Here is a 26,187-nt window from a genome sequence, read left to right on the forward strand (position 1 = left end):
GCCGAGCAACCCCTGCTGATGACTGGCGCTTGCCCCCCGCCAGCACCAACCGACAGCCACTGGACAAGGAGAAAGGTGCAGCCGATGGTCCCCGGCCCGCCGGGAAATGCCCCCCCCCCCCCCCCCCGGGAGCCAGAGCCACCGCCTCCCCCTCAAGCTGGCTGCAGGGCCACCCCGGACAGGGGCGGGACACCTGGGAGGGGACGGGGACGGCCCAGCAGCAACTCAACAGCACCCGCAGTGCCGGAGACCTGCGCCCCATCCCGACCACGGACCCCGACGCCGACCCCACGCAGCAGCACGATCTCGCTCACTCACCGAAGCATAAAGCAATAAAAACGATAAAATCAACATAGTTTTTAACAAAGGAACAATAAATACAACTAATTCATAGTTTGAAAGCAGTATTTTCTTACCTAGAAGAATCAAAGCTGGAAAAAACAGATGAAATGAATGTCTATATGAATACATCTCTACTGCTTACAGCAATGTTAATGCAGTGACCTTTGACCTGGGCATGCGCAGTCGGAATACCATACTTGCTTATTGTGAAGCCAGCGCCAGGAATTTAGGAGGAGGAGGATGGGAGAAATAGGTGTGAGTTCAGGTGTGGCACAAGGGAGGGGAGGGTGGCGGGATATGGGGGTGCAAGGTGGCAATCGTTAAAGGTTACCGACAATTGGAGAATTTAATGTTCATAGCATTGGGTTGTAAGTGAAGCCACATTTACATGTTAAAATAAGATAAATTCTCCACCAGATTTTTCTGTCTTTATCCAACTATCTAGTTTAGACAAAATTAAGATGATAAACTGTGCATGTAACAGAGAAATGATAGTTATTTGGATCAGATATGTATATGGTTGCTTAGCAGTTGTGGTAAGTAGGAACTGCAGATGCTGATTTACACCGAAGTTAGACACAATGCTGGAGTAACTCAGCGGGTTAGGCAGCATCTCTGGAGAAAAGAAATAGGTGATCATTTGGGTCGAACCCTTCATCAGAGTGAATCATCACCTGATGAACGGTCTCAACATGAAATGTCTACTTAGGAGTTATGTTATCTGCTTGAACTGAAGCAATTGAGGTCTGAAGTCTGGAGATGTATAATAATTGGGTTCTTAAATGAATTGTGTATAATCACATGATCCACTTTGTAAATTGATGAAGTTACACATAAAGCGATCTTTGACCAGATCATTCTGTCTGTTTGTCTCAGTATTTTGATGCTTCATCCTCTTGCTTTGACCCATCCAAAATTGTAAATTATGCTAGGAGCTTAGAAGACTGCAAATGAAACCCAATATCTGCGAAGATAAAGTCTAATGTTAATGATAAGAAAAGTTTCAGTTTAGTTTCTTCTTCTATGACTTGTCTTGTTTTGCTTCAATGACTTATGAAATGTGAGTGCTGTTTATTTTGAATATAAAACATATGGTATGAAAGGAATAGTTAGTGCTTCACTGCAGCAGCGGCGCAGCTTGGCACCAATCTGGAGCATGCGCCCTTTTTATGGCGGGCACCTACGGACGTCGAACCGGATGGCATCACCCTGCTGCAGACTTCTGCTGCCTCAAACGCAGGAAGAAGAAACTCACTTTCTCGAATTATAACATCAATGAATTTTAGAGTTTGTTTTGTCTTTTTCACCCAGAGAATGGTGAGTATCAGCAGTTCTCTGCCAGAGAAAGTGGTGGAAGCTGGATCAGCTTACTGCATTTAAGGTGTGTCCAGCTGAACACATGAATGGTTGAGGGATAGAGGGATTTACACAAATTGCCAGGCAATCGGATTAATATGAAAGGGTGCCCACTGCTCGGTGTGGACACGTTGAACCAAAATGTCTGTTTCCATGCTGTACAATTCTATAATGCAACAAAATGGTGAATTCATCATCATTCTTTATTATCACCATGCAAAGCAACAAATTGTACAGTGCAAAATGAGATGACGTTTCTCAGGGAATACCGGAGCATCGCACATAAAAACTTAAACATTTCACACATAAATAAAAACAATCCAGTTCCTGATATAAACAGTACGAATAGTTAAAAAAATAAATAAAATTGAAAACACTTATCAGTCCTGATCAGCTAGCTCCTTTTCTTAGGTAAGAGAATTCTATGCAAGGTATGCCATTTAAATCCATCTAACTGGACAGATACAAATTATTTGAGGGCTTACATCAATTCGGAACATAATCAGCTCAATTCCAACTCAATGAACAAATTTGCAGATGATACTACTAGTGGGCCGGATGTCAAATAATGACGGATGGAATACAGGAAGGAGATTGAGAACCTTGTCACCTGGTGCCAAGACTACAATCATTTCCTCAAATCTGCTTCAAATTCTTAGGAGTAAATATCATCAGCAACCTGTCCTGAAGCAATGGCCACAAAAGCACACCAACATCTCTGTTTCTTTTGGTACACAAAAATGCTGGAGAAACTCAGCGGGTGCAGCAGCATCTATGGAACGAAGGAATTAGGTGACGTTTCGGACCGAAACGTCACCTATTTCCTTCGCTCCATAGATGGTGCTGCACCCGCTGAGTTTCTCCAGCATTTTTGTGTACCTTCGATCTTCCAGCATCTGCAGTTCCTTCTTGAACTCTCTATTTCCTTTGAAGGCTTAGAAAATTAATCAGGTCCTCAGCGACTCTCACCAACTTTTACGGATGCGCCATAGAAAGTATTTTATCGGGACACATCACAGCATGGTTTGGGAACAGCTCCATCCAAGACTGCAAAAAATTACAGAGTTCTGGACGTAGCCCAGACCATCACGCAAACCAACCTCCCTTCCATTGACTCCCTCTACACTTCACCAGGGCAAGGCAACCAGCATAATCAAGGATCAATTTCACCCCGGTCACTCCCTCTTCTCCCCTCTCCCCATAATGCACAGAAGTGTGAAAACACATACCTCCAGATTTTTGGACAGTTTTCTTCCCGCTGTTATCAGGCAACTGAAACATTCTTTCACCAACGAGAGAGCAGTCCTGACCTACCATCTTTCTCATTAGAGGCCCTCGGCCTGTCTTTTATTGGACTTTACTGAACTTTATATTGCACTAAACATTATCCCATTATCCTGCATCTGTATACTATGGATGGCTCGATTGTAATCATGTACAATCTTTCAGCTGATTGGATAGCACGCAACTGTACCTTGGTACATGTGACAATGATAGTAGTAAACTAAATGTTATTTTTATCCTTCTCAGGCTTATCCAATGAGGAATAATTTAATGAGTAGTTTTACAAGAAAGCTAAAAGAGCTATTTTCACCCATGCTGAATCAACTAGTCTAAATCAGAGAATGCCACAATGAACAAACAGGGGATGTAATCTTGCTCGCTCTCCACTTTGCACTGGACCACTTTGACAATAAGAACATGTGTGTCAGGCTATAGTTCAACACCATCATCCCCTCCACACCTGTCATTAAATTAGAGAACTTGCTCTCTGTACGTCTTCTCCATAATTGGATCCTCATTGGCAAGACACTTGGCAACAACACTTCCTCTATTATAACTATCTACATGGGAGCACCTCAGGGCTGTGCACTCAGTTGCCTACTAGAAACATAGAAACATAGAAAATAGGTGCAGGAGTAGGCCATTTGGCCCTTCGAGCCTGCACCGCCATTCAATATGATCATGGCCGATCATCCAACTCAGTACCCTGTACCTGCCTTCTCTCTGTACCCCCTGATCCCTTTAGCCACAAGGGTCACATCTAACTCCCTCTTAAATATAGCCAATGAACTGGCCTCAACTACCTTTTGTGGCAGAGAGTTCCACAGATTCACCACTCTCTGTGTAAAAAATGATTTTCTCATCTCGGTCCTAAAAGACTTCCCCCTTATCCTTAAACTGTGGCCCCTTGTTCTGGACTTCCCCAACATCGGGAATAATCTTCCTGCATCTAGCCTGTCCAACCCCTTAAGAATTTTTAAAGTTTCTTTAAGATCCCCCCCTCAATCTTATTGTAAATAGCTGGGGTCCCAGCACTGAACCTTGCGGTACCCCACTAGTCACTGCCTGCCATTGTGAAAAGGACCCGTTTACTCCTACTCTTTGCTTCCTGTCTGCCAGCCAGTTCTCTATACTGAACCCCCAATACCGTGTGCTTTAAGTTTGCATACTAATCTCTTTTGTGGGACCTTGTCGAAAGCCTTCGGAAAGTCCAGATATAACACATCCACTGGTTCTCCGTTATCCACTCGACTAGTTACATCCTCGAAAAATTCTATAAGATTCGTCAGACATGATTTACCTTTCATAAATCCATGCTGACTTTGTCCAATGAATTCATCACTTTCCAAATGTGCTGCTATCCCATCTTTAATAACTGACTCTCGCATTTTCCCCACTACCGATGTTAGACTAACTGGTCTGTAATTCCCCGTTTTACCTCTCCCTCACTTTTTAAAAAGTGGGGTTACATTAGCTACCATCCAATCCTCAGGAACTACTCCAGAATCTAAAGAGTTTTGAAAAGTTATCACTAATCCATCCACTATTTCTGGGGCTATTTCCTTAAGTACTCTGGGATGCAGCTTATCTGGCCCTGGGTATTTATTGGCCTTTAATCCATTCAATTTACCTAATACCACTTCCCGGCTAACCTGGATTTCACTCAGTTCCTCCATCTCATTTGACTCCCGGTTCCCTGCTATTTCCGGCAGATTATTTATGTCTTCCTTACTCTACTCTTTCTATTCCTAAGACTGTGCAACTAGACAAAGCTGAAACGTCACCTTTAAATTTATCAAGGATACCACTGTTGTTGGACAAATAATGGGTAACGATGAATTAGAGTGCAGGAGGGAGATTGAAAATCTGTTTGAATGGTGCCAGGACAACAATCCTAGATAACCATAATAGTGCAAATAATTTTTTTTTGAAGTGCAATCAAAGAAAGTCCATTGGAGATCATAGTAGCTACGATTAGTGTTGTATAGTGTTCATGTGCCAGATGATTGCAAGGACTAAAGTGTTCTTGAACCAGGTGGTCACTCTTTTCAGGCTTCAATACATTTCTCTTGATGGTAGCAGTAAAACTGGAGCATGCCCAGAGTGATATGGATCTTTGATGTTATTTGTCACTATTACCTATACTTCAATGGTGGGAGGAGGGTGGCTGGTTTGTGTGATGGACTGGGCTGCATCCATAACACTGCAATTTCCTGTGGTCTTGTGAAGACCCGTTGCCAAACCAAGCCGTGATGATCCCTTTAGGATGCTTCCTCGAGTACATCTGTAGAAGTTGATAAGAATTGTGGAGATACACCAAACTATCTTTGTCTTCTGATGAAGTATAGGCTTTGGTGTGTCTTCTTAGACGCAACTTCAATGTGCCCGTCAGAACAACAGCCTCCTCTTGAATGTCACTAAAACCAGGGAGGTGATTGTTTAGAAGGGCACAACATCCGAGGACGTACATGCCACTGGAGATAAATGGGACTACTGTGGATAGGGTGAGCTGCTTTAAATACCTGAAGTCCACATCACAGAGGATCTGACATGGATCACACACACTGCCGCACTGGTGAGTAAGGCAAGGCAGCGCCTTTAACACCTCAGGCAGCTGAGGAAATTCAGTGCTTCTACTCTGTAGAAAGCATCTTGTCTGGCAACATCACAATCCGGTTTGGGAACAGCTCTGCCCAGGACACGAAGGCTCTGCAGAGAGTAGTGCGTTCGGCCGAACGCACTATGGGAACTACACTCGCCCCCCTGCAAGACCTATACCCAGGATCCAGAACCAGCAACATTATGGGGGACCCCTACCACCCCAGCAACGGACTGTTCAAGCTGCTACGGTCAGGCAAATGCCTCCGCTGTCATGCTGTGAAAACAGAGAGGATGAGACGGAGTTTCTTCCCACAGGCCGCCAGGACTGTAAACTCTTATCTCACCAGGGGCTAATTTACTGTACTAATTTACTGTTGTGTTGTGTCTTTTAAAATATATATATATTTTCTAATAATGTAAATACTGATCATGTTCTGTTGTTTTTGCACAATCCACAGGCATTGCCACTTTCATTTCACTGCACATCTTGTATGTGACAAATAAAGTTGACTTGACAAATAAACAAACAATAATAGTGACAAGTTAAAAAATAACGTCCCCGATTCTATGTAGTTTGGAATCTGTGGTGGTGGCTCGTCAGTACCTAAGATGGCGGGTTGTGCAGTCACAATTCTGGTGAGTTCTGACATGGCTCACAAGTTCAATTCGTGAACCGCACACTTGAGGGCAGTGGGGGCAGATGAAGGTCATTGCGGGCGGGTTCTGAGCGGCAGCCTTCCTCCTCTCCCTGGCTTTGGTAAGTTGCTCTAGGCGGCGCTCTTCATAGCTTCTGGCTGCTGTTCGAACTGCTGCACACCAGCGTGTTCTGTCGCTGGCGCAGGCTTCTAGTTGCTGGGGCGCAAGACCACAATAGTGGAGATGGTCCTTGACGCAATCTTTGTACCGCTTCCTAGGATGCCCACGGTTCCTTTGTCCATCGGAGAGCACGCTGTAGAAGACCTGTCGAGGCATGCGGGTTTCGTCCATCCTGATGACGTGCCCAGTCCATCGGAGCTGTGCTTTGATGATCATTACCTCGATGCTTGTGAAGCTGATCTGTCCAATACTTCTAGGTTGGACACTTTGTCATCCCATGATGGACCGTAACGAGCACTTATGGAATTTCTCAAGTTGATGGTTGTGATTCCTATACAAGGTCCACGTTTCACAGCCATAGAGCAGGCTGGAAAGCACAACTGCTTTGTAGACTTTGAGTTTAGTTGACAGCTTGATGTTGTGGTGGTTCAACCCTCGTGTACACAGTTGTCCAAGTGCTTGACTGGTTTTGCTGATTCTCGTTGAGATTTCCTTGTCCAGGGAGCCATCAGATGATATTACACTTCCCAAGTATTTGAAGGAGTCAACGGCTTTCAGCTGTGTGCTGTCAATGTGCACACTTGGGGCGGTGCTGCAGAGTCTGGAGCCGGCTGGTGGATGACTTCCGTTTTGCTGAGGCTCGGTCCGAGTCAGCGTGGATTTACAAAGGGGAAATCATGCTTGACTAATCTGTAATTTTTTGAGGATGTAACTAGGAAAATGGACAAGGGAGAGCCAGTGGATGTAGTGTACCTGGACTTTCAGAAAGCATTTGATAAGGTCCCACATAGGAGATTAGTGGGCAAAATTAGGGCACATGGTATTGGGGCTAGAGTGATGACATGAATGGAAAATTGGTTGGCAGACAGAAAACAAAGAGTAGGGATTAACAGGTCCCTTTCAGAATGGCAGGCAGTGACTAGTGGGGTACTGCAAGGCTCGGTGCTGGGACTGCAGCTATTTACAATATACATCAATGATTTAGATGAAGGGATTCAAAGTAACATTAGCAAATTTGCAGATGACACAAAGCTGGGTGGAAGTGTGAACTGTGAGGAGGATGCTATGAGAATGCAGGGTGAATTGGACAGGTTGGGTGAGTGGGCAGATGCAGTTTAATGTGGATACATGTGAGGTTATCCACTTTGGTAGCAAAAACAGGAATGCAGATTATTTTCTAAATGGTGTCAAGTTGGGAAAAGGGAAAGTACAACGGGATCTGGGGGTCCTTGTTCATCAGTCAATGAAAGTAAGCATGCAGGTACAGCAGGCAGTGTATAAAGCGAATGGCATGTTGGCCTTCATAACAAGAGAAGCCATTTAGAACGGAGATGAGGAAACACTTTTTCACACAGAGAGTTGCGAGTCTGTGGAATTTTCTGCCGTAGAGGGTGTTGGAGGCTGGTTCTCTGGATACTTTCAAGAGAGAGCTGGATAGGGCTCTTAAAGATAACGGAGTCAGGGGATATAGGGAGAAGGCAAGAATGGGGTACTGATTGTGGATGATCAGCCATGATCACATTGAATGGCAGTGCTAGCTCGAAAGGTCGACTGGCCTACTCCTGCACCTATTGTCTATTGTCTATTGCTGAGGCTGATTGTGAGACCAAATGCCTGTGCTGCTTCTGCAAATTTGGTCACAATGCACCAGAGGTCCTTGTGAACCATGAGGGCGCAGGGAACCGCAAAAAGAGCTTTGAGAATTAGCTGTTCTGGCGTCTTGGTTTTGGCGTTCAGTCGTCGAAGGTCAAAGAGAGGTTTGTTCAGATGGTACTTCGGGTGCATGCCATGGTCGAGGTCCTGGAGTGCTTGACTCAGGACGCAGCCGAAGAAGAGGTTGAAGAGTACAGGGGCCAGAACATAACCTTGCTTCAGTCCATTGGAGATGTCGATAGGTGCAGAAGTTTTGCCGTTGACCAGAACTGTTACTGTCATACCATCATGGAAGAGGCGGATGATCTGGATGAACTTTCTTGGGCAGCCGAGCTTGTGAAGTATCAACCACAGAGCCTCCCGGTTGACCGTGTTAAAGGCCTTTGTCAAGTCGATGACGACTGCGTAGAGGTCCATCTTCTGCTCAATTCAATTTTCCTGTATCTGTCCGACCTTGAAGATCATGTCAGAAGTGCTGCGACCAGATCTGAAACCACACTGAGACTCCGGCAAGCTTGCTTCCGCGACCTTATCGATTAGGCGGTTAAGGATGACACACGTCAGTATCTGCCTCGGTAGTTGAAACAGTCAACTTTGCTACCTTTGTTTTTGAACAAGGAGCCAACAGTGACGTCCCTGAATTCATCGGGCATACTTTCTGTCTCCCAGATGTTGGACAAGATGTTGTGGAAGGCGTCTGGTATCTCAGGACCTGCTGCCTTGTAGAATTCAATAGGGATTCCGTCCTGCCTGAGGCCTTGCCTATGCTGGTTGGACTGATGGTCTTCTTGATCTCTTCCAAAGATGGGTGAAGGTTAAGGTCGTCAAGTGTTTAAGAAAGAACTGCAGATGCTGGAAAAATTTAAGGTGGACAGAAATGCTAGAGAAACTCAGCCGGTGAGGCAGCATCTATGGAGCGAAGGAAAAGGTGACGTTTTGGGTCGAGACCTTCAAGATCGTCAAATGTTTTCTTTTTGTGGGATCTGGTCGAGAGCGACTGGGTACAAGTCTATTTGGAGATTTAATAGCGTGATGGTTGTAGGGAAGAAATTGTACCTGAGCCTGGACGTTACAGTTTTCAGGCTACTATACCTTCTTCCCGATGATGAGTGAAATGAGAGCGAGGCCAGGGTAGTGTGGGTCACTGTTGATGCTGGCTGCCTTTGAGGCAGCGACTCTTGGAGATCACATTGATGGTGGTGGGGAGGGCAGTACACTAATGTAGTGCGCTGTACACCAATTTTTGCAATCCTCTTCGTTCCTAGGTGTTCGAGTTGTCAAACCAGGCCGTGAATCAATCAGTCAATATGCTCTCTTCTGTACACCTGTAGAAGAGGTTCACAAAAATATTAGTTAACCTACTGAATCTTCTAAATCTTCTCAGGAAGTAAAGCCATTGAAGGGCTTTTTCTATGATTGCATCAATGTACTGGGTCCAGAATAGATCTTCAGAGCTATGCACACCCGGGAATTTGAAGCTTTTGACTCCTTCGATGTCCAATCGATGAAGATAGGTTTGTGGATCCTCATCCTTCCTCTTCCAAATTCTGCAATCAGTTCCTTAGTCTGACGTTGCGTGCAAGATTGTTCTTCTGGCACCATTTGGTAGGTCGATTGACATCCTTCCTATATTCTGACTCATTGTCTTCTGTAATTTGTCTAACAATGGTAGTGTTGTCGGCAAACCTGAAGATGGAATTCACACTCTTTCTGGCCACATGGTTGTGAGTATAGAGTGAGTAGAGCAGGGGGTTGAGCACACATCCTTGAGATGCTCCTATGCTGGTGGTGATCATGGAGGAAGTGTTGCTGCCAATTCATACAGATTGAGGTCTGTATTGCCCATTTGACGATTGAGTGCCTAAATCAGCCCTTTTTTGCCATTTTAACATGACTTACAAGAAAATTTACAGCACCAGAGCGAAACCCGGCTGTAACTGGGTGTTAAGTGGTGATTGGAGAGGGGTGCGTGGGAATAGGTCCAGTCTTTGCAGACTGGAGTCATGTTTTAAGTAGGTGTGAAGTGGAGATTGGGGAAGGATCTAGTCTTTTTTTACTGGAGTCAAGCTGTGAGTAGGTGTGAAGTGGTGATTGGGGAAGGATCTAGTCTTTTCATATTGGAGTCAAGCTGTGAGTAGGTGTGAAGTGTTGGTTGGGGATCCGGTGTGGGGTACCAGGGTTAATCGAACCTGCAGTAGAATTCGTTCAGGTCATTGGTCAGCTGACGATTGCCCAAGGAGCGGGGAGTTTTCCTCTTGTAACTTGTGATTTCTTGCAAGCCCTTCCACACTGAAGAAGAGTAATTTGCTGAGAACTTGCTCCTCAACTTCTCAGAGTACCTTTCCTTGACAGCTCTGATTCCTCTTCTCAGCTTGTACTTGACCTGCCTGAAGAGGTCTGCAACCCCGCTCCTGTAGGATCTACCCCTGCAAGCATCAAAATGCCTAAAGTCGTCAACGCCTTGTAAAAAACTGAATGATTTGATGAGAGTGTACGGGAGTGATATATTCTCTACAGACAACTCTGTGCTGTTTTGCGAAGCATGAACAGACAGCTAAACGCAAGTTGACCGCAAAATACGCAAGCTTGTCTCCTCACAACATTTACTGCTGGCTCCAATCGCTTCGAGTGCTCTGTGCAAAGCATTCATTGATGCTGCAATTCCACTGTGGAAATTGGAAAACAAATCTCTCAGAGGTTTTTTAGGGAAATACACAACGGAACCTATACCGAGCGAGTCATCATTACAGAAAAATTATGTTGACAGCAACTTCAACATTGTTGTGCAGAACATTAGAGATGAAGTTGCATGCATCAAAATATGGATCTTAATAAACGAGACAACCAATGCTGTGGTGAGATATGTTGCCAATGTGGTCATCGGTAAACTGGAGGCAGGTCAATCATCAAAGGAGTATTTCTTGACATTGGAAGTATTGGAGAAGTCAAAAAGTACAAGATATCAACATGAATGTAGAGTTTGTAGCTTGTTTCAGGAATGCACCAGTGACGTTAGCTGGGGTAGAAAGAAGTTTTTCACAACTGAAGCATATTCTGTCTGACAAACGGCATAGCTTAACACCAGTTATTTAAAAACAATGCTAGTAGTTATGTGCAGCCAGGCAATAATGTAGTATTCCTTCATAATTATCATTTTTAAACATATTTTGGTCGTGGAAATACATGCCTTTTTATGCCTTTTTTGCCAATAAATGCCTTTTTCGTGCCTATTTTGTAATTTTTTGCCTGCCTATTTCAGAGATTTTTAGCGCCTAAACATCCTGGCTCTAGTCATTAACAACTGCAGTGTATTCATTCAGGTTTGTTGCCAAGTTCATAAACATTGAATAATGGTGATATTTAAGTCACAGTACTTATAGCTCTTGTTCATCTGCACTTCGGCACCATTGATGTAGACTGAGATGTGTACATCATTTTGATTCTTAAAGTCAATGATGTGCTTATTCACCTTGCTGACATTGAGGGAGAAATTTTCTTCATACCATGCTATTGAGCTCGCTATCTCCTTACTAAATGCTTATTGATCATGCTCAACTGATATTGCTGTTTGTATCAATTTCTAGGTATTTGATGAAAATGGAAAAGATGTCACTCCCCATCCACTCTTGGATCCTAATATTCCACAAGCCAGGCAAAGTAAAATTTTCTCCTCACAAGATTTAACAACTTCTGACTATACCTTCACTGGCACACTTTACCAAACTGGAGCAAATGTCAGTTATGGAGGACCCTTTACCAGGTAACTCTCATTTTGTCTTAAATCTCGTTCAGTTGAGATTTTGAACATTGTTCTGGAAAGGGATAACACCCCTATTGTACATTTCCGTGACTGTGGATTCCATTGTGGTGCTTGACATAAAATAAGCTTTTGGATTTTAGGGCTTTTCAGGCCACTTCATTTCAAAATTGGTATGAAACTCACAAAATTTGGCATCTATTATCTATCTATCTATATATTAAAACTGTGTGTGTGTGTGTCTGTGTGTGTCTGTGTGCGTGTGTGTGTTTGTGGGTGCCAGATTCGGCCTTTTGATTCCTTACCACTTTACCTCTCTCCCCCATCCTCTCCTTCCTCTCCCCCCACTTCACCCCCTCTCCTCCTCACCCCTCCCTTCCCCCCACCTCTCCCCCTCTCTGCCCCCCCGCCTCTCTGCCCCCCCCTCTCTGCCCCCCCTCCCTCTCCCCCCCCCTCCCCCTCCCCCTTCCCCCCTCCCCCCCCCCCTCCCTCCCTCCTCCCCCCCCTCCCTCCCTCTACTGCACGTTCGGGTAACGGACCCAACGGGTCTGCACTTGGTCTAGTGTCAATTAATCCTGCCTACGGGTGCTGTCCGTGTGGTGTTTGTACTTTTTCCCTGTGACCACGTGGGTTTTCTCCAGGTGCTCCAGTTTCCTGCCACATTCCAAGGACGGGCAGGTTTGTAGGTTAATTGGCTTCTGTAAATTGTCCGTAGTGTGTAGGATAGATCTAGTGTGCAGGTAATCATTGATCAGCATGGACTGCCTGGCCAAAGGGCCCATTTCCACGTTGTATCTCTCAACTAAACTAAACTAAACAAAGCAGAGACAAATTACAGATCACAACAAAGTGTGCGGGTGTACTTACCTGCATTTCCTGTCAATGTTCTTTTCTCTATTATCCACAGATCCACTTTTGACAGCGGTAGCATCTCCAGAACAAGTCGTACTTTTTCAGATTCAATGGATGATATTGGAGATTCTAGTGTGCATCATGAGGTTACAAGTATACATTGTAAGATTTGTCACCATATTTTGTAGCTTAACACTGTACAGATTTATGAGTATAATGTCATTAACTCCCTAGTTACTAATTCATAAAGTTTATTATTTTGGTTACTTATATTGTTATTTTTTGAGATGGAAATTTCATGAAAAATACTGTAGCTACATTTAATGTCTTGATAAATTATAATTGCTCATATATTGCTATTTCAGCCACTATAATGTGGTATTGATATAAATTGGAAGCATTTTTACAGTACTTAATGATACTTTCTTAAACATTTTTAATATTGGTATTGGAAGGGAATTTGAGAGAATTATAAGTTTTGCTATTATTTTAATTATGGAACATCGAACAGCCCTTTGGCACATAATGTTCATGCCGAACATGATCTCCTCTGCCTGCACGTTATCTAAATCCCTCCAATCTCTGCATATCCTTTCTCTATCTAAAATCCTCTCAAATGCCTCTATTGTATCTGCCTCCATAACTACCCCTGGCAGTGTGTTCAAGGCACTGACCACTCCTTGAGAAAACAATGCACTCTAAGCTAATACCCTCTAATCCAGGCAGCATTCTCATAAACCTGGTCTGCACCATCTCCAAAGTCTCCACAACCTTTATATATTGGGTGTACCAGAGTTGCACACAATATTTCACATGCGGTTTAACCAAAGTCCTATGAAACTGCAATATGACTTCCTGAGTCTTGTACTCATTGCTCTGACCGATGAAGGCAAGCATACCTTACGGCTTCTTTACCATTATCTACTTACGTTGCCACTTTCGGGGAGCTATGGACTTGGATCCCAAAATCCCTTTGTACATCAATACATCGATGCTGTCAAGGGTAATCATGTCAGGTTTTAATTTGTCACTTGTGGATTAGTATCTAATCTGAATTGCAGCTAATGTGTGATCAGGATTTGTTTGACAGGTGTGTACCCTGTTCTAGAGAGTGGGAAATTATAGAAGGATAAAATGTTAAAGCAGGGAAAGATGCCATTTAAACCAATACTGTTTCGAACCAAACTAAGTTTTCTGAAAAAGCATGTACTTTGTTGCTGTGTCCCCATCATTCCGAGGCATTCTATTGCTATTTTTCTTTTTGAAGCTATTACGCCAATGTGGTTAATTTATTACCCTAACAGTTATCTGCCACAGAAAATGTATCCTAGATAATTATGTACAGGCAGATATTCCCTTTGTTCCTTAGTTGATGGTTCTTTGTTAATTAAAGTGATGCTCTTTAATTATCAATCCGTGGAAACCATTTTCTCCCATTTGACTAAAATATTTCAACATTTTAAACAAATCTGTTAATTTTAGATGATAATTCGGATTATTATTTGTGCCTTTCATAAACACTCACGATTTTAGATGAACAAATGCGGAGAGAGGATGTACGAGAACAACTGACAGATGATGAACTAAATAACATTGTTGATGTGTACCTGACAGAGACTGAAACATATACTTTTCTGGATCTTCCAGTTGAAATAATTTCAGTGGATTCAGGAGAAGCAGAAGCTGTAAAGTAAGTGTTTACATCGTAAATATCCTACCATATTATTTGATTAATCTACCATTTATATTACTGAATGGAAGCAGTTTCTTGAAGTAAGCTGGGTGCTGTTTATTCTGCAGAGCAAACCAGAGTTTGTGAAATACTGAACTTGTAGCTTTATGAGCCAGTCTCACAGGCGATTTTTCGGCGGACTGCCGGCGACTTTCAAGTTGCCGACAGTCGCCTGAAAAACCGGCAACTGGTACGGCGACTGTCAGAGTGGAACACAAACACATTGCTTCCTTCACCAGCCTGTTATGCAGGCGGGGGACAGGGCACGCGGGGGAGCGCTGTCTAAAAAATTCCCACGGTGCAAAGCCAAGGTGAAACAGACACACACCGCGATGAACAGGAAGGTTGGCGCTGTAAAAAGACGTGATGAGGTCAGAGGAAGTCTAACTCATAGATAGACACAAAATGCTGGAGTAACTCAGCAGGACAGGCAGCATCTCTGGAGAGAAGGAATGGGCGATGTTTCGGGTCGCGACCCATTCCTTCTCTCCAGAGATGCTGCCTGTCCTGCTGAGTTACTCCAGCATTTTGTGTTTACCTTCGATTTAAACCAGCATCTGCAGTTGTTTCCTACACACAAAGTCTAAATCATCTTCCTCTAACTTCTTCGACTGCATTCAGAGCCTATCCATGTGCACCACGGATGCTGTCTGATCTGCTGAGTATTTGGCACATCATGAAATTGGACCTCGGTACTACCAGGAGAAAATGGACCAAATATTGCAGCTGATCCCAGTCTTTGCTCCTGTTCCACGCCTCGCAATATTTGTAGCAAAAGTGAATGCAAACTTTGGCATTTTTTTCATTTTAAGGACAAGGAATGCACAATATATTGAACTCTGCAGGGAGCGAGTTGGCAATGATCGCTACATTGAAAGGATGGCACAGACATTCACTGGAGCACAAAAATCCAAGGATATTCAGTGTGACAAAATTAACACAAAAGAACAAGGTAAACTATCAAGCAAACAAAACATATTATTCAAACATCTAGTTTATTTGTTATTGGCACATAATGCAGAGCACCAGCAAATTTGAGGATGGTGAAAAAGTTAGATAAATTGAGGCAAAGTTTTAGCGATGTTACAAAACTTACCTTCAGCGGTGCTGCAGTTCTGCCACTGGCCGTGTGCGCGAATTTGGCGCCTTTGAGGGGGGGGGGGGATTAAAATGCCGTTTTGTACTGCCTATCGGAGGCGGACTTCCTCGGGCTGCTAAGCTGCTGAAGAAAAACCGATCCGACTCCCGTTCGCGCTATATTAAAAGAAAATCGCTGGACAATTTAATATTTGGATTAAAATAAAAAGCTACTTCGAACGCCCTCAACGCCTACAACGTGACGTATCACAAAAACGGGACAAAACAAAGTGTAAGTCGTCTATTTTACATATAATCTTGCTTCATGGGATGGGTTTAATCTAATTTTACATTGCGAAAAAGTGATTTGGGCCCCATAGGAACCGGCAGTGTTTTACCTGCCGATATGGGGTTCAAATTCACCACAAATGCAACGTTCTAATCAATAGCGTTCCAGAAGCAAGATGATTAAAATGCCCATTTTATTGGAGATAAGCCATCTAAATTGTCTATATTTTGTGTTATTCTCTCTCCATGATCATTATTTTTAAACCAAATATTCACAGCAGTTTGTGTCCCATGTATTGTGCAAAAAACAATAATTTGATTATATTTTGGGTGGATGTTTTTAGATTAATTTATGGGAATTAAACATTAAATTCGTTCCATCTAGGATATAAATTCATGACAGTGAGATTTTAAAATCATGTTATATTGTGAATTCTTGTGTGAATGGGATTACTTTGTTATTTGGATACTTAGGCTATTTAAAAAAGATATCATTTTCTTAAGAAATTGAATCTACAGGACATTGTTAATGGAAAAGCAGTGGGCAGAAAGGCATGCCATGTGTGGTTTGAAGAGCAAAAACTTGTAGTTTACAATGCCAAAATTGAAAAGTTGAGGAAAAACAAGGTGTACAGAGTTGCTTATTGGTTACAATCTGAGGAGTATGATGATGCTACTTATTATGATATGCCAATGTACCAGCTGGCAACTGATCTGCTCCATAAAGACTTGGTCTATTGCTAGAAATTGTAATTTATTTACCTATCTGTTACAGACTTACAACATATAATACAATAATATTAAAGCTCTGATCTTGAGAATATCACATTTTTGAATTTTCATGGCAGTCTAGGTGTTTATTACTATTTTCCGTCACAACGGTCAATTTTGTAATTAGCTACAATTAGGTAATTAACTAATTATACGCTTTAATTTCGGGTCATCCAAGTAAAATGTATTATATTTGTTTCAGAATGCTTCAATCTATAATAACTGAAATTTTCATTCTGGCAACACTGACAAACAGGGCTACACATATGGGTTTAAACTAAATAATAGGGGGGGGGGGGGGGGGGGGGGGGGGGGGGTGAGAACCAGTGCAGCAGGCCAGCAAATGGAAACACTGATGAGAAATTGGAGGTTATGGCAAGTAATCTTCAAAGTAAGGATAGGTAGATAGGACCCCAGGGCCTGATGGGATCTATCCCAGGTTATTGAGGGAGGCAAGATAGGATAGACACAAAAAGGTGGAGTAACTCAGCGGGACTGGCAGCATCTCAGGAGAGAAGACCCTTCTTCAGACTGGTAAAGGATAAGGGAAAGGAGAGATATAGACGATGATGTGGAGAGATAAAGACCAATGAATAAAAGATATGCAAAAAAAGATGATAAAGGAAAGGCCATTGTTAGCTGTTTGTTAGGTGAAAACGAGAAGTGAGTGTGACTTGGGTGGGGTTGAGGGAAAGAAAGAGTGGGAATGCCGGGGCTACCTGAAGTGAGAAAAATCAATATTCATACCAAAGGAAATATGAGATGCTGTTTGTCCAATTTGCGTAGGTAGGTGGTAGGTTGATCCAGAAGGTTACAATGTACGGCGGGATTCACAATGGCTATGTTGTATGATGGGTTGGTGAGTAAGTTTGTTGACGGCACCAATATTGGAGGAGTTGCAGGCTGTGAGGAAGGTTGTTTGAAGATACAGCAGGCTATAGATCAACTGCAGAAAATTGGCAGATTGACTTTAACCTGAGCAAGTGTTGAGTGTGCAGTTTTGGAAGGTTGAATATAAGGGGAAAATATACAGTTAATGGCAAGACACTTAACAGCATTAATGTGTGGGGGGGATCTTGGAAGCCAAGTTCATAACTCAAACCAGCGCAAGACTTGCACAGCAAACGGTAGAACCCTGAAGCGTGTGGCAGGACAGAGAGACTTAGTGATACGAGTCTGTACTTCGTTGAAGGTTTTTACAGGTAGGTTTAGGTAGACAAGATGGTGAAGGAGGCATTTGACATACTTACCTTCATCAGTCATGGCATTGCATACAAGAGAGACACAAAGTGCTAGAGTAACTCAGCGTGTCAGGCAACCTGCTCAGTTACTCCAGTGCTTTGTGTCTATCTTTGGTATAAACCACCTACAGTTCCTTCCTATCACATGAGTACAATAGTTGGGAAATCATATTGGAACTGTACAAGATGTTGATTAGACCACACCTGAATTATTGTGTGCTGTGGTTACCTGGAGGAAATATGTCATTAAGCAGCAATGGGTGCAGAAAAGATTCACAAGGTTGATACTGGCACGGAGTTATAATGAGAGATTGGATAGGCTGCGCCTTTGTTCCCTGGACTAAGTAGTTGAGCGGGGACCTAATAGAGGTATTAAAACCCAAAGGGCATAGATAAGGTGAATGGTCACAATCTTCTTTCCCCAAATTGAAGGGGAGTCGAATACAGGTACTTTAGCTCAGGATGGAAACAGGCCCTTCAGCCCAACTCATCCATGAAAACCAAGATGCTTCATTTACCTGCATTTGGTCCACATTCCTCTAAACCTTTCCTGTCCATGTATCCGTCTTTTAAGTGCTGGTATAGTACCTGCCTCAACTACTGCTTCTGGCAGCTCGTTCTATATATTCACCACCACCTGAGTGAAAAGGTTGCCCCTCAGGTTCCTTTCAAATCTTGCCCCTCTCACCTTTAACCTATGACCTTAATGACATCCTTCCTATAGCAGGGTAACTAAAACTGAATCTAGTACTCCAAATGTGGCCACACCAATGTTTTATACAACTGTAACATAGAAACATAGAAAATAGGTGCAGGAGTAGGCCATTCGGCCCTTCGAGCCTGCATCGCCATTCAACTCAGTATCCTGTTCCTGCCTTCTCTCCATACCCCCTGATCCCTTTAGCCACAAGGGCCACATCTAACTCCCTCTTAAATATAGCCAATGAACTGGCCTCAACTACCTTCTGCGGCAGAGAATTCCAGAGATTCGCCACTCTCTGTGTGAAAAAGGTTTTCCTCATCTAAAAGATTTCCCCCTTATCCTTAAACTGTGACCCCTTGTTCTGGACTTCCCCAACATTGGGAACAATCTTCCTGCATCTAGCCTGTCCAACCCCTTAAGAATTTTGTACGTTTTTATAAGATATCCCCTCAATCTTCTAAATTCTAGCGAGTACAAACCAAGTCTATCCAGTCTTTCTTCATATGAAAGTCCTGACATCCCAGAAATCAGTCTGGTGAACCTTCTCTGTACTCCCTTTATAGCAAGAATGTCTTTCCTCAGATTAGGAGACCAAAACTGTACGCAATACTCCAGGTGTGGTCTCACTAAGACCCTGTACAACTGCAGTAGAACCTCCCTGCTCCTATACTCAAATCCTTTTGCTATGAAACATAACGTCTCCAATTCTATACTCAATACCCTGACTGATGAAGGCCAATGTAGGGCTTCTTTACACTCTATCTGCCTGAGATCACATTTTCAGAGAACTACCTGTACCTGTACTCCTAGTATAGAAACGAAGAACAGCAGATGCTTGTTTACAAAAAAAAACACAAAATGCTGGAGTAACAGCTGGAGAATGTGGATAGGCAACATTTTGGGTATGCACTCTTCTTCAGACTGATTGTAGGGGGAGGATAGGTGTGGTCATTTGGGTGGGAAGGGATGAGTGAACCAAGGAGTTGCGGAAGGCAGAAAGGTGTAGAGATGGGAAGATGTGACTGGATAGATGTGACTGGATGCTTTATATAGGCTTTATATATGTTTCTGACATTTTGTTTGAAACAGCCAGAAAATATGCATGATCTTAATGTGCTAAGATGCAAAATAACCAATCAGATGGAGATTAAACTGGGGAGATGAAATAGGCTGAGCTTCAAAATAACTACATATATTTGATATCACCCCTTACTCTTGCATTTGTGTCAAAATTTGCTCTCAGTTGGTTACACCGGTATTATTTTTGCTTGTGGTGAAAAATTAATTCCATGTTTGGAAATCTAGCTGAAGTATCCAAATGACACATTGACAAATTACAATGTTTTGCTTTCCAGCTGTCATGGCAACAACCTGGGACCTGTATGATAGCTATAAGGAAAGAGAACTGTATGCAGACGCTGCCTTCAATCCAATGAAACAGAAAAAAGATTCGTTACCAGCACAAGTTAATTTAGACAAAACTATAATTCAAACGTTATCAGCTCTAAGTTCTTTAGGGTTAGGTAAGTATGTAATAATGAAAAAGTTTATTAAATAGAGATGATTTCAACTGATTTCTCCATAAAATGTTATAGATTTACAATCTGTCATTATGACTTCTAACTTCCTGTTTGTTTACTTATTAATACCACACAGAAAGAAGCTTTTTGACCCATAGGGACCATGTTAGCTTCTTACAGTACAATTCCATCAGTCTCGTCCCCCCTACTTATATTAATGTGGCCCTGCTATTTTATTTCCCCTCACTATGGCCAGTATTACATCCAATGAATCTTTTGCCATTTATCTCCATAAAGGAGTAATTTACAATAACCAAATGTCATTGCGGGAGGAAAGTGGGGCATGCAGCAGAAGCCCACATGGTCATTAGAGTGTGTAGGAAGGAACTGTAGGTGCTGGTTTACATTGAAAATGGACACAAAATGATGGAGTAACTTTTTTTGAGGATGTAACTAGAAAAATGGACAAGGGAGAGCGAGTAGATGTAGTGTACCTGGACTTTCAGAAAGCATTTGATAAGGTCCCACATAGGAGATTAGTGGGCAAAATTAGAGCACATGGTATTGGGGGTTGGGTGCTGACATGGATAGAAAATTGGTTGGCAGACAGGAAACAAAGAGTTCCCTTTCAGAATGGCAGGCAGTGACTAGTGGAGTACCGCAAGGCTTGGTGCTGGGACCGCAGTTCTTTACACTATACATTAATGATTTAGATGAAGGGATTAAAAGTAACATTAGCAAATTTGCAGATGACACAAAGCTGGGTGGCAGTGTGAACTGTGAAGAGGATGCTATGAGGATGCAGAGTGACTTGGACAGGTTGGGTGAGTGGGCAAATGCAGTTTAATGTGGATAAATGTTAGGTTATCCACTTTGGTGGCAAAAACAGGAATGCAGATTATTTACTAAATGGAGTCAAGTTGGAAAAAGAGGAAGTACAGGTGCACAACCTTTTATCCGACAGCCTTGGGACCAGACACTTTTCGTAATTCAGAATTTGTCGGTCTTCGGAATGGAAATTTTTTAGCGTAGATTTTAATGGCTGGCTCAGTGGTAGAGTGCTCGGCTCATATCCGCAAGGTCGCGAGTTTGCGCCTTGATCCCGGCAGTTACTCGGTCGCGAGTTTGAGTCTTCAATCTGGGTTTTTTTTTGCAGAATAAATGTTTGTATGAAATGCAGTGTGTTTAATGAATTCCTCCATTTGTAAATGTGCCCGCAGCATTAAATCACCTCCCGCACTCATGTCACCCTAGCGGGGCTACATGCCCTTAGGCGATCTAAGGTCGCGAGTTTGCGCCTTGATCCCGGCAGTTACTCAGTCGCGAGTTTGAGTCTTCAATGTAGTTTTTTCTTGCAGAATAAATGTTTGTATGAAATGCAGTGTAGGAGAGGTGTACTGACTGTGTGGGCAGAACTTTGGAAGTGATTGCCCACCAGTCTAAAAAGCCGCTGTGTCTCCGTGTCCCTGGGATAGCAGGGGGCGATCAAACAGCACAATACCCCCCTCCCCCTCCAACTTCAGAGGAATCCGCTCCCCGATGGGCCGCTACGGCGACAAGTGGCAGTTTACCCACAGCCCGAGCTGCGCCTCCTCATCCGCCACCCCAAGACTTACCTTGCACACCATCAGCTTCTACCCCTGCGTGTTCCTCTGGAGTTGGAGCGGGGCTGGGCTGGAGTTGCTGCTGGCTGTGGGTCTCTGGGATCTCCGTCCTTGCAGTGGGCCTGGGGGTCGCTGTCCCGTTGGTCCTGACGTATCCGGCCACCCCCATGGACAGGAGCTGAGACTGGGAACTGTACCGCCCTTGCCCCCTCCCTCTGCAACTGCAAACAACCCCACTCTCCTGCAAGGGCGGTACAGTTCCCGGAGGATGGCAGGTGGCCGGAGACGTCAGGACCAACAGGAACCCGCTCCCCGATGGGCCCCTACGACGCCCCGAGCTGCGCCCCGTCATCCGCAACCCAGGTTCCTAAGTAGTTGGAGCGGGGCTGGGCTCGGCTGCTGTTGGCTGTGGGTCTCTGGGTTCTCCGTGCTTGCGGTGGGCCTGGTGCTCGACGTCCAATTGGTCCTGACGTCTCCGGTGAAGACAGTACAAAGCCCCCGCGCCGGTGCAATGAGCGGGGAGCTGGAGAGGGGAGGGAAGGGGTCACACACATGGCCGGGAAGCAGAGGGGTGTAGATGGGGGTGGTGACAGATGGGGCCAACAATGAGTGGAGAAAGACAGAAACACCGACGTGCAAAGGAGACCTACAACAGTGCATGATCTCTCTCCCATGGCAGGTGACTGTCGCTGGGAAACTGAAGGGAGCGACAATCTGCTGCTGCCTCCCTGAGTTAAAGAGTTCCCACGGTAGACTCACGATACATAGGCGGCCTAGCTTGGGGATTCTTGAATCCCCCGAATAAATAATAAAGACGAGATAAACGTTAAGTAAAACTTTAAACATAAACTGGTGAGCTTTGGTGTGCAGACGACATCCTGGAAAAAATGTCCGGTTTCTTCCAGGTAGGCGATATACCCTCCCGGCCAATATACCCTCCACTTCTCTTTTATGAAGGGGATTTAGTTCCCCTTTTTTCGAGGACCGACCGGAGGTTCCGCTGTCACCTCTGCGGGCCGCCCTCGGTGAACGCTCACTCAACTTTGTCTTGGGATTCCTACTCTCCCACGCAATGTACCCTCGGCTTCTCTTTTATGAATGGGGATTTAGTTCCCCTTTCTTCGAGGACCGACCGGAGGTTCCGCTGTCACCTCTGCGGGCCGCCCTCGGTGAACGTCCTGTCTCCCTGTCCCTGGGATAGCAGGGGGCCATCAAACAGCACAATACCCCACTCCCCCTCCAACTCCAGAGGAATCCGCTCCCCTATGGGCCGCTACGGCGATAAGTGGCAGTTCGCCCACAGCCCGAGCTGCGCGACCCCAAAAACACGACGGCCCTTGCACACCATCAGCTTCTGTCCATACGGGGAGTGTGTTCCTCTGGAGTTGGAGCGGGGCTGGGCTGGAGTTGCTGATCTGGGATCTCCGTGCTTGCAGTGGGCCTGGGGGTCGGTGTCCCGATGAGGGGGCGCAGCTCGGGGAGCGGCTTCTGGTGGTCCTGACGTCTCCGGCCAGTTTGCAGTTTTCCTCTGTAGTTGGTACGGGGCTGGGCTGCTGCTGGCTGTGGGTCTCTGGGATCTCGGACAGGCAGCAGCATATTGTCAATTATTAACCCTCCCACGCAATATACCCTCACCTTTTCTTTTATGAATGGGGATTTAGTTCCCCTTTCTTCGAGGACCGGGACCGACCGGAGGTTCCGCTGTCACCTCTGCGGGCCGCCCTCGGTGAACGTTTTCAAGGACCTTTCTTCAAGGACCGAATTTTTTTTCGCTATTCGGAGGTTTTCGTTATTTGGATCGTCGGATAAAAGGTTGTGCACCTGTACAACGGGATCTGGGGATCCTTGTTGATCAGTCAATGAAAGTAAGCATGTAGGTACAGCATGCAGTGAAGAAAGCAAATGGCATGTTGGCCTTCATAACAAGATGAGTTGAGTATAGGAGCAAAGAGATCCTTCTGCAGTTGTACAGGGCCCTAGTAAGTCCACACCTGGAGTATTGTGTGCAGTTTTGGTCTCCCAATTTGAGGAAGGACGTTCTTGCTATTGAGGGAGTGCAGCGTAGGTTCACCAGGTTAATTCCCGGGATGGCGGGACTCTCATGTTGATAGAATGGAGTGGCTGGGCTTGTATGCTCTGGAATTTAGGATGAGAGGGGATCTTATTGAAACATATTAGATTATTAAGGGCTTGGACACGCTAGAGGCAGGAAACATGTACCCGCTGTTGGGGGAGTCCAGAACCAGGGGCCCCAGTTTAAGATTAAGGGGTAAGCCATTTAGCATGGAGATGAGGAAAATCTTTTACACGCAGAGTTGTGAGTCTGTGGAATTTGCTGCCTCAGAGGGAGGTGGAGGCTGGATGCTTTCAAGAGGGAGCTAGACAGAGCTCTTAAAGATAGCGGAGTCAAGGGATATGGGAAGAAGGCAGGAACGGGGTACTGATTTTGGTGATCAGCCATGATCACATTGAATGGTAGTGCTGGCTCGAGGGGCCGAAGGGCCTACTCCTGCACCTATTGTCTATTGTCAATTGTCTATAATCAGCAGAAAAGGCAGCATCTCTGGAGAGAAGGAATGGGTGACGTTTCGGGTTGAGACCCTTCTTCAGACTGAGAGTCAGGGAGAGGGAAACGAGATATGGAAGGGTATAAAGAACATGTAAGGTGTGAAAGGGACAGATCAAAGCAGACGATGATCAAGGAAATATACAATGGTTCATTGTTGGTTGAGGGGAAGGTGACAATGAAACATACAAACAGTAAAATTAATCAGGACAGTGAAACTAGTAGGAGAACTAGGGACGGAGAGAGAAGGAAAGCAAGGGTTACTTGAGGTTAGAGGAATTACTATTATACTGTTGGATTGTAAGCTGCTCAAGTTAAATATGAGGTGTTGTTCCTCCAATTTGCATTTGGCCTCACTATGACAGTGGAGGAGGCCCAGGACAGAAAGGTCAGTGTGGAATGGGAGGGGGAGTTAAAGTCTTTAGCAACCAGGAGAATTAGAGAGAATGTGTGAACTTCTCTGAGATAAGACATGTCCAGGAGTGAACCTGGACCCTGGAGCACTGAGGTAGCAGTGCATCATCTGTGTAAATGAGCTATTCATGTTATACTGAAAATAGCTCATGAGTTTTTTAGAAAATGAACTAAATTATATTAGTTAGAATTATTTTATGTTGATTTTGGGCACTGTTTGATTTTCCAGTGGGGGTATGTAACTCTGCTGAATGGAGAATTGCACTGCAATTTGATTGCCTTTTGGAAAATTTGAATATATAATTCTGAACATTTAAAAAAAGATTTGGTTTCATACTGATGAGCTGTGTATATTTGATACATGCACTCCCCTGGAAATATTTAAATTAGTTCCAATTATGTTAGCAATGGTGCAATACCTGCTTTTTGCCTTCTGGCATGATTTTCAACTTCACCGATCTGCACCTGAGTGTCTTTGTTTACCCACTGGGCAACAAAATGCTTTGCCTAAAATCACACAATTTGATTGGCCAATCACACTAAAAACATTCTTGTCAGACTGTTCCATAGCACACTGTGGAGCAATGCCTAGTCAAAACATTGATCACATTTACGATCGGATGTTAACTGCTTTCTTACAATCAAAACCAACTTCCAATCGGTATTTGTCTCCACCTAACTTGCTGGATGGCATGGCACAGGGTTTGGAGACAGTTGAGGGGGCCACATAGAAGGAAACATTGTAGGGTTTATCAACCATGAGCTAATTGTATTAGAGGGAAGATACGAGCATGGACAGAAGATTGACTGACTGGCAGATGGCAAAGACTGGGAATAAAGGGGACCTTTTCTGGTTAGCTTCAGGTGACTAGTGGTGTTCCAGAGTGATCAGTATTGGGACCGCTATTTTTCACCTTATATATTAATGATGGGGATGATACAAAGATAGGTGAAGGGGCAGGTGGTGTAGAGGAAGCTGCAGAAGGACTGGACAGGTCTGGAGAGTGGACAAAGAAGTAACAGTTGGAATATGGCGTAGCAAAGTGTGTGATCACTCTCTTTGGTAGTAGGAATATGGTGTAGATATTTTCTAAATGGGGAGAGGATTCGGAAATCTAAGATGCAAAGGGACATGGGAGTGATGATGCAAGATTACCAAAAGGTTAATTTGCAGGCATGAGTATTTGTGAGCGTTTCCCCAAAATACAGACACTGATAGATGGTGCAGACATAGAAAATCCTCTCCAAATGGAGGTTTCCCAAGCAATCTCCTGCCAAGAGTGCCTAGCTGTTGTCTTGGACTTCCTCCATACCCAGAGAGAAGAGTGATTTATCCTCAAAAGGTTAATTTGCAAGTTGTATTGGGAGTAAGGAAGGCAAATGCAATGTTAGCATTTATTTCGAGAAGACTGGAATATTAAAGCAGGAAAGTAATACTGAGGCTTTATAAGGCTCCACTCAGACTGCATTTGGCCCCATATCTGAGACGGGATGTGCGGGTAATAGAGAGGGTCCAGAGGAAGTTTAAGAGAATGATCCTGAGGATGAAGGAGTTAATGCATGATCAGGATTTAATGACTCTGGGCCTGTACTCACTGAAGTTTATAAGG

At 44.2% G+C, this 26,187-nt stretch overlaps 1 protein-coding gene across 1 annotated transcript in view; it reads left to right on the forward strand.

Annotated features, from left to right (window-relative positions):
- dnai4 (dynein axonemal intermediate chain 4) overlaps positions 1-26,187 on the forward strand; it is a 73,006-nt gene that overhangs the window by 14,910 nt on the left and 31,909 nt on the right. Inside the window, exons 3-7 of the mRNA XM_055641931.1 lie at positions 11,637-11,812; positions 12,717-12,823; positions 14,195-14,351; positions 15,206-15,345; positions 19,829-19,996. Coding sequence (XP_055497906.1) covers positions 11,637-11,812; positions 12,717-12,823; positions 14,195-14,351; positions 15,206-15,345; positions 19,829-19,996 — 748 coding nt within the window. The remainder of the gene's footprint in view (positions 1-11,636; positions 11,813-12,716; positions 12,824-14,194; positions 14,352-15,205; positions 15,346-19,828; positions 19,997-26,187) is intronic.

Source organism: Leucoraja erinacea, chromosome 10, assembly GCF_028641065.1.
Source record: "Leucoraja erinacea ecotype New England chromosome 10, Leri_hhj_1, whole genome shotgun sequence".
Lineage (NCBI taxonomy): Eukaryota > Metazoa > Chordata > Chondrichthyes > Rajiformes > Rajidae > Leucoraja > Leucoraja erinaceus.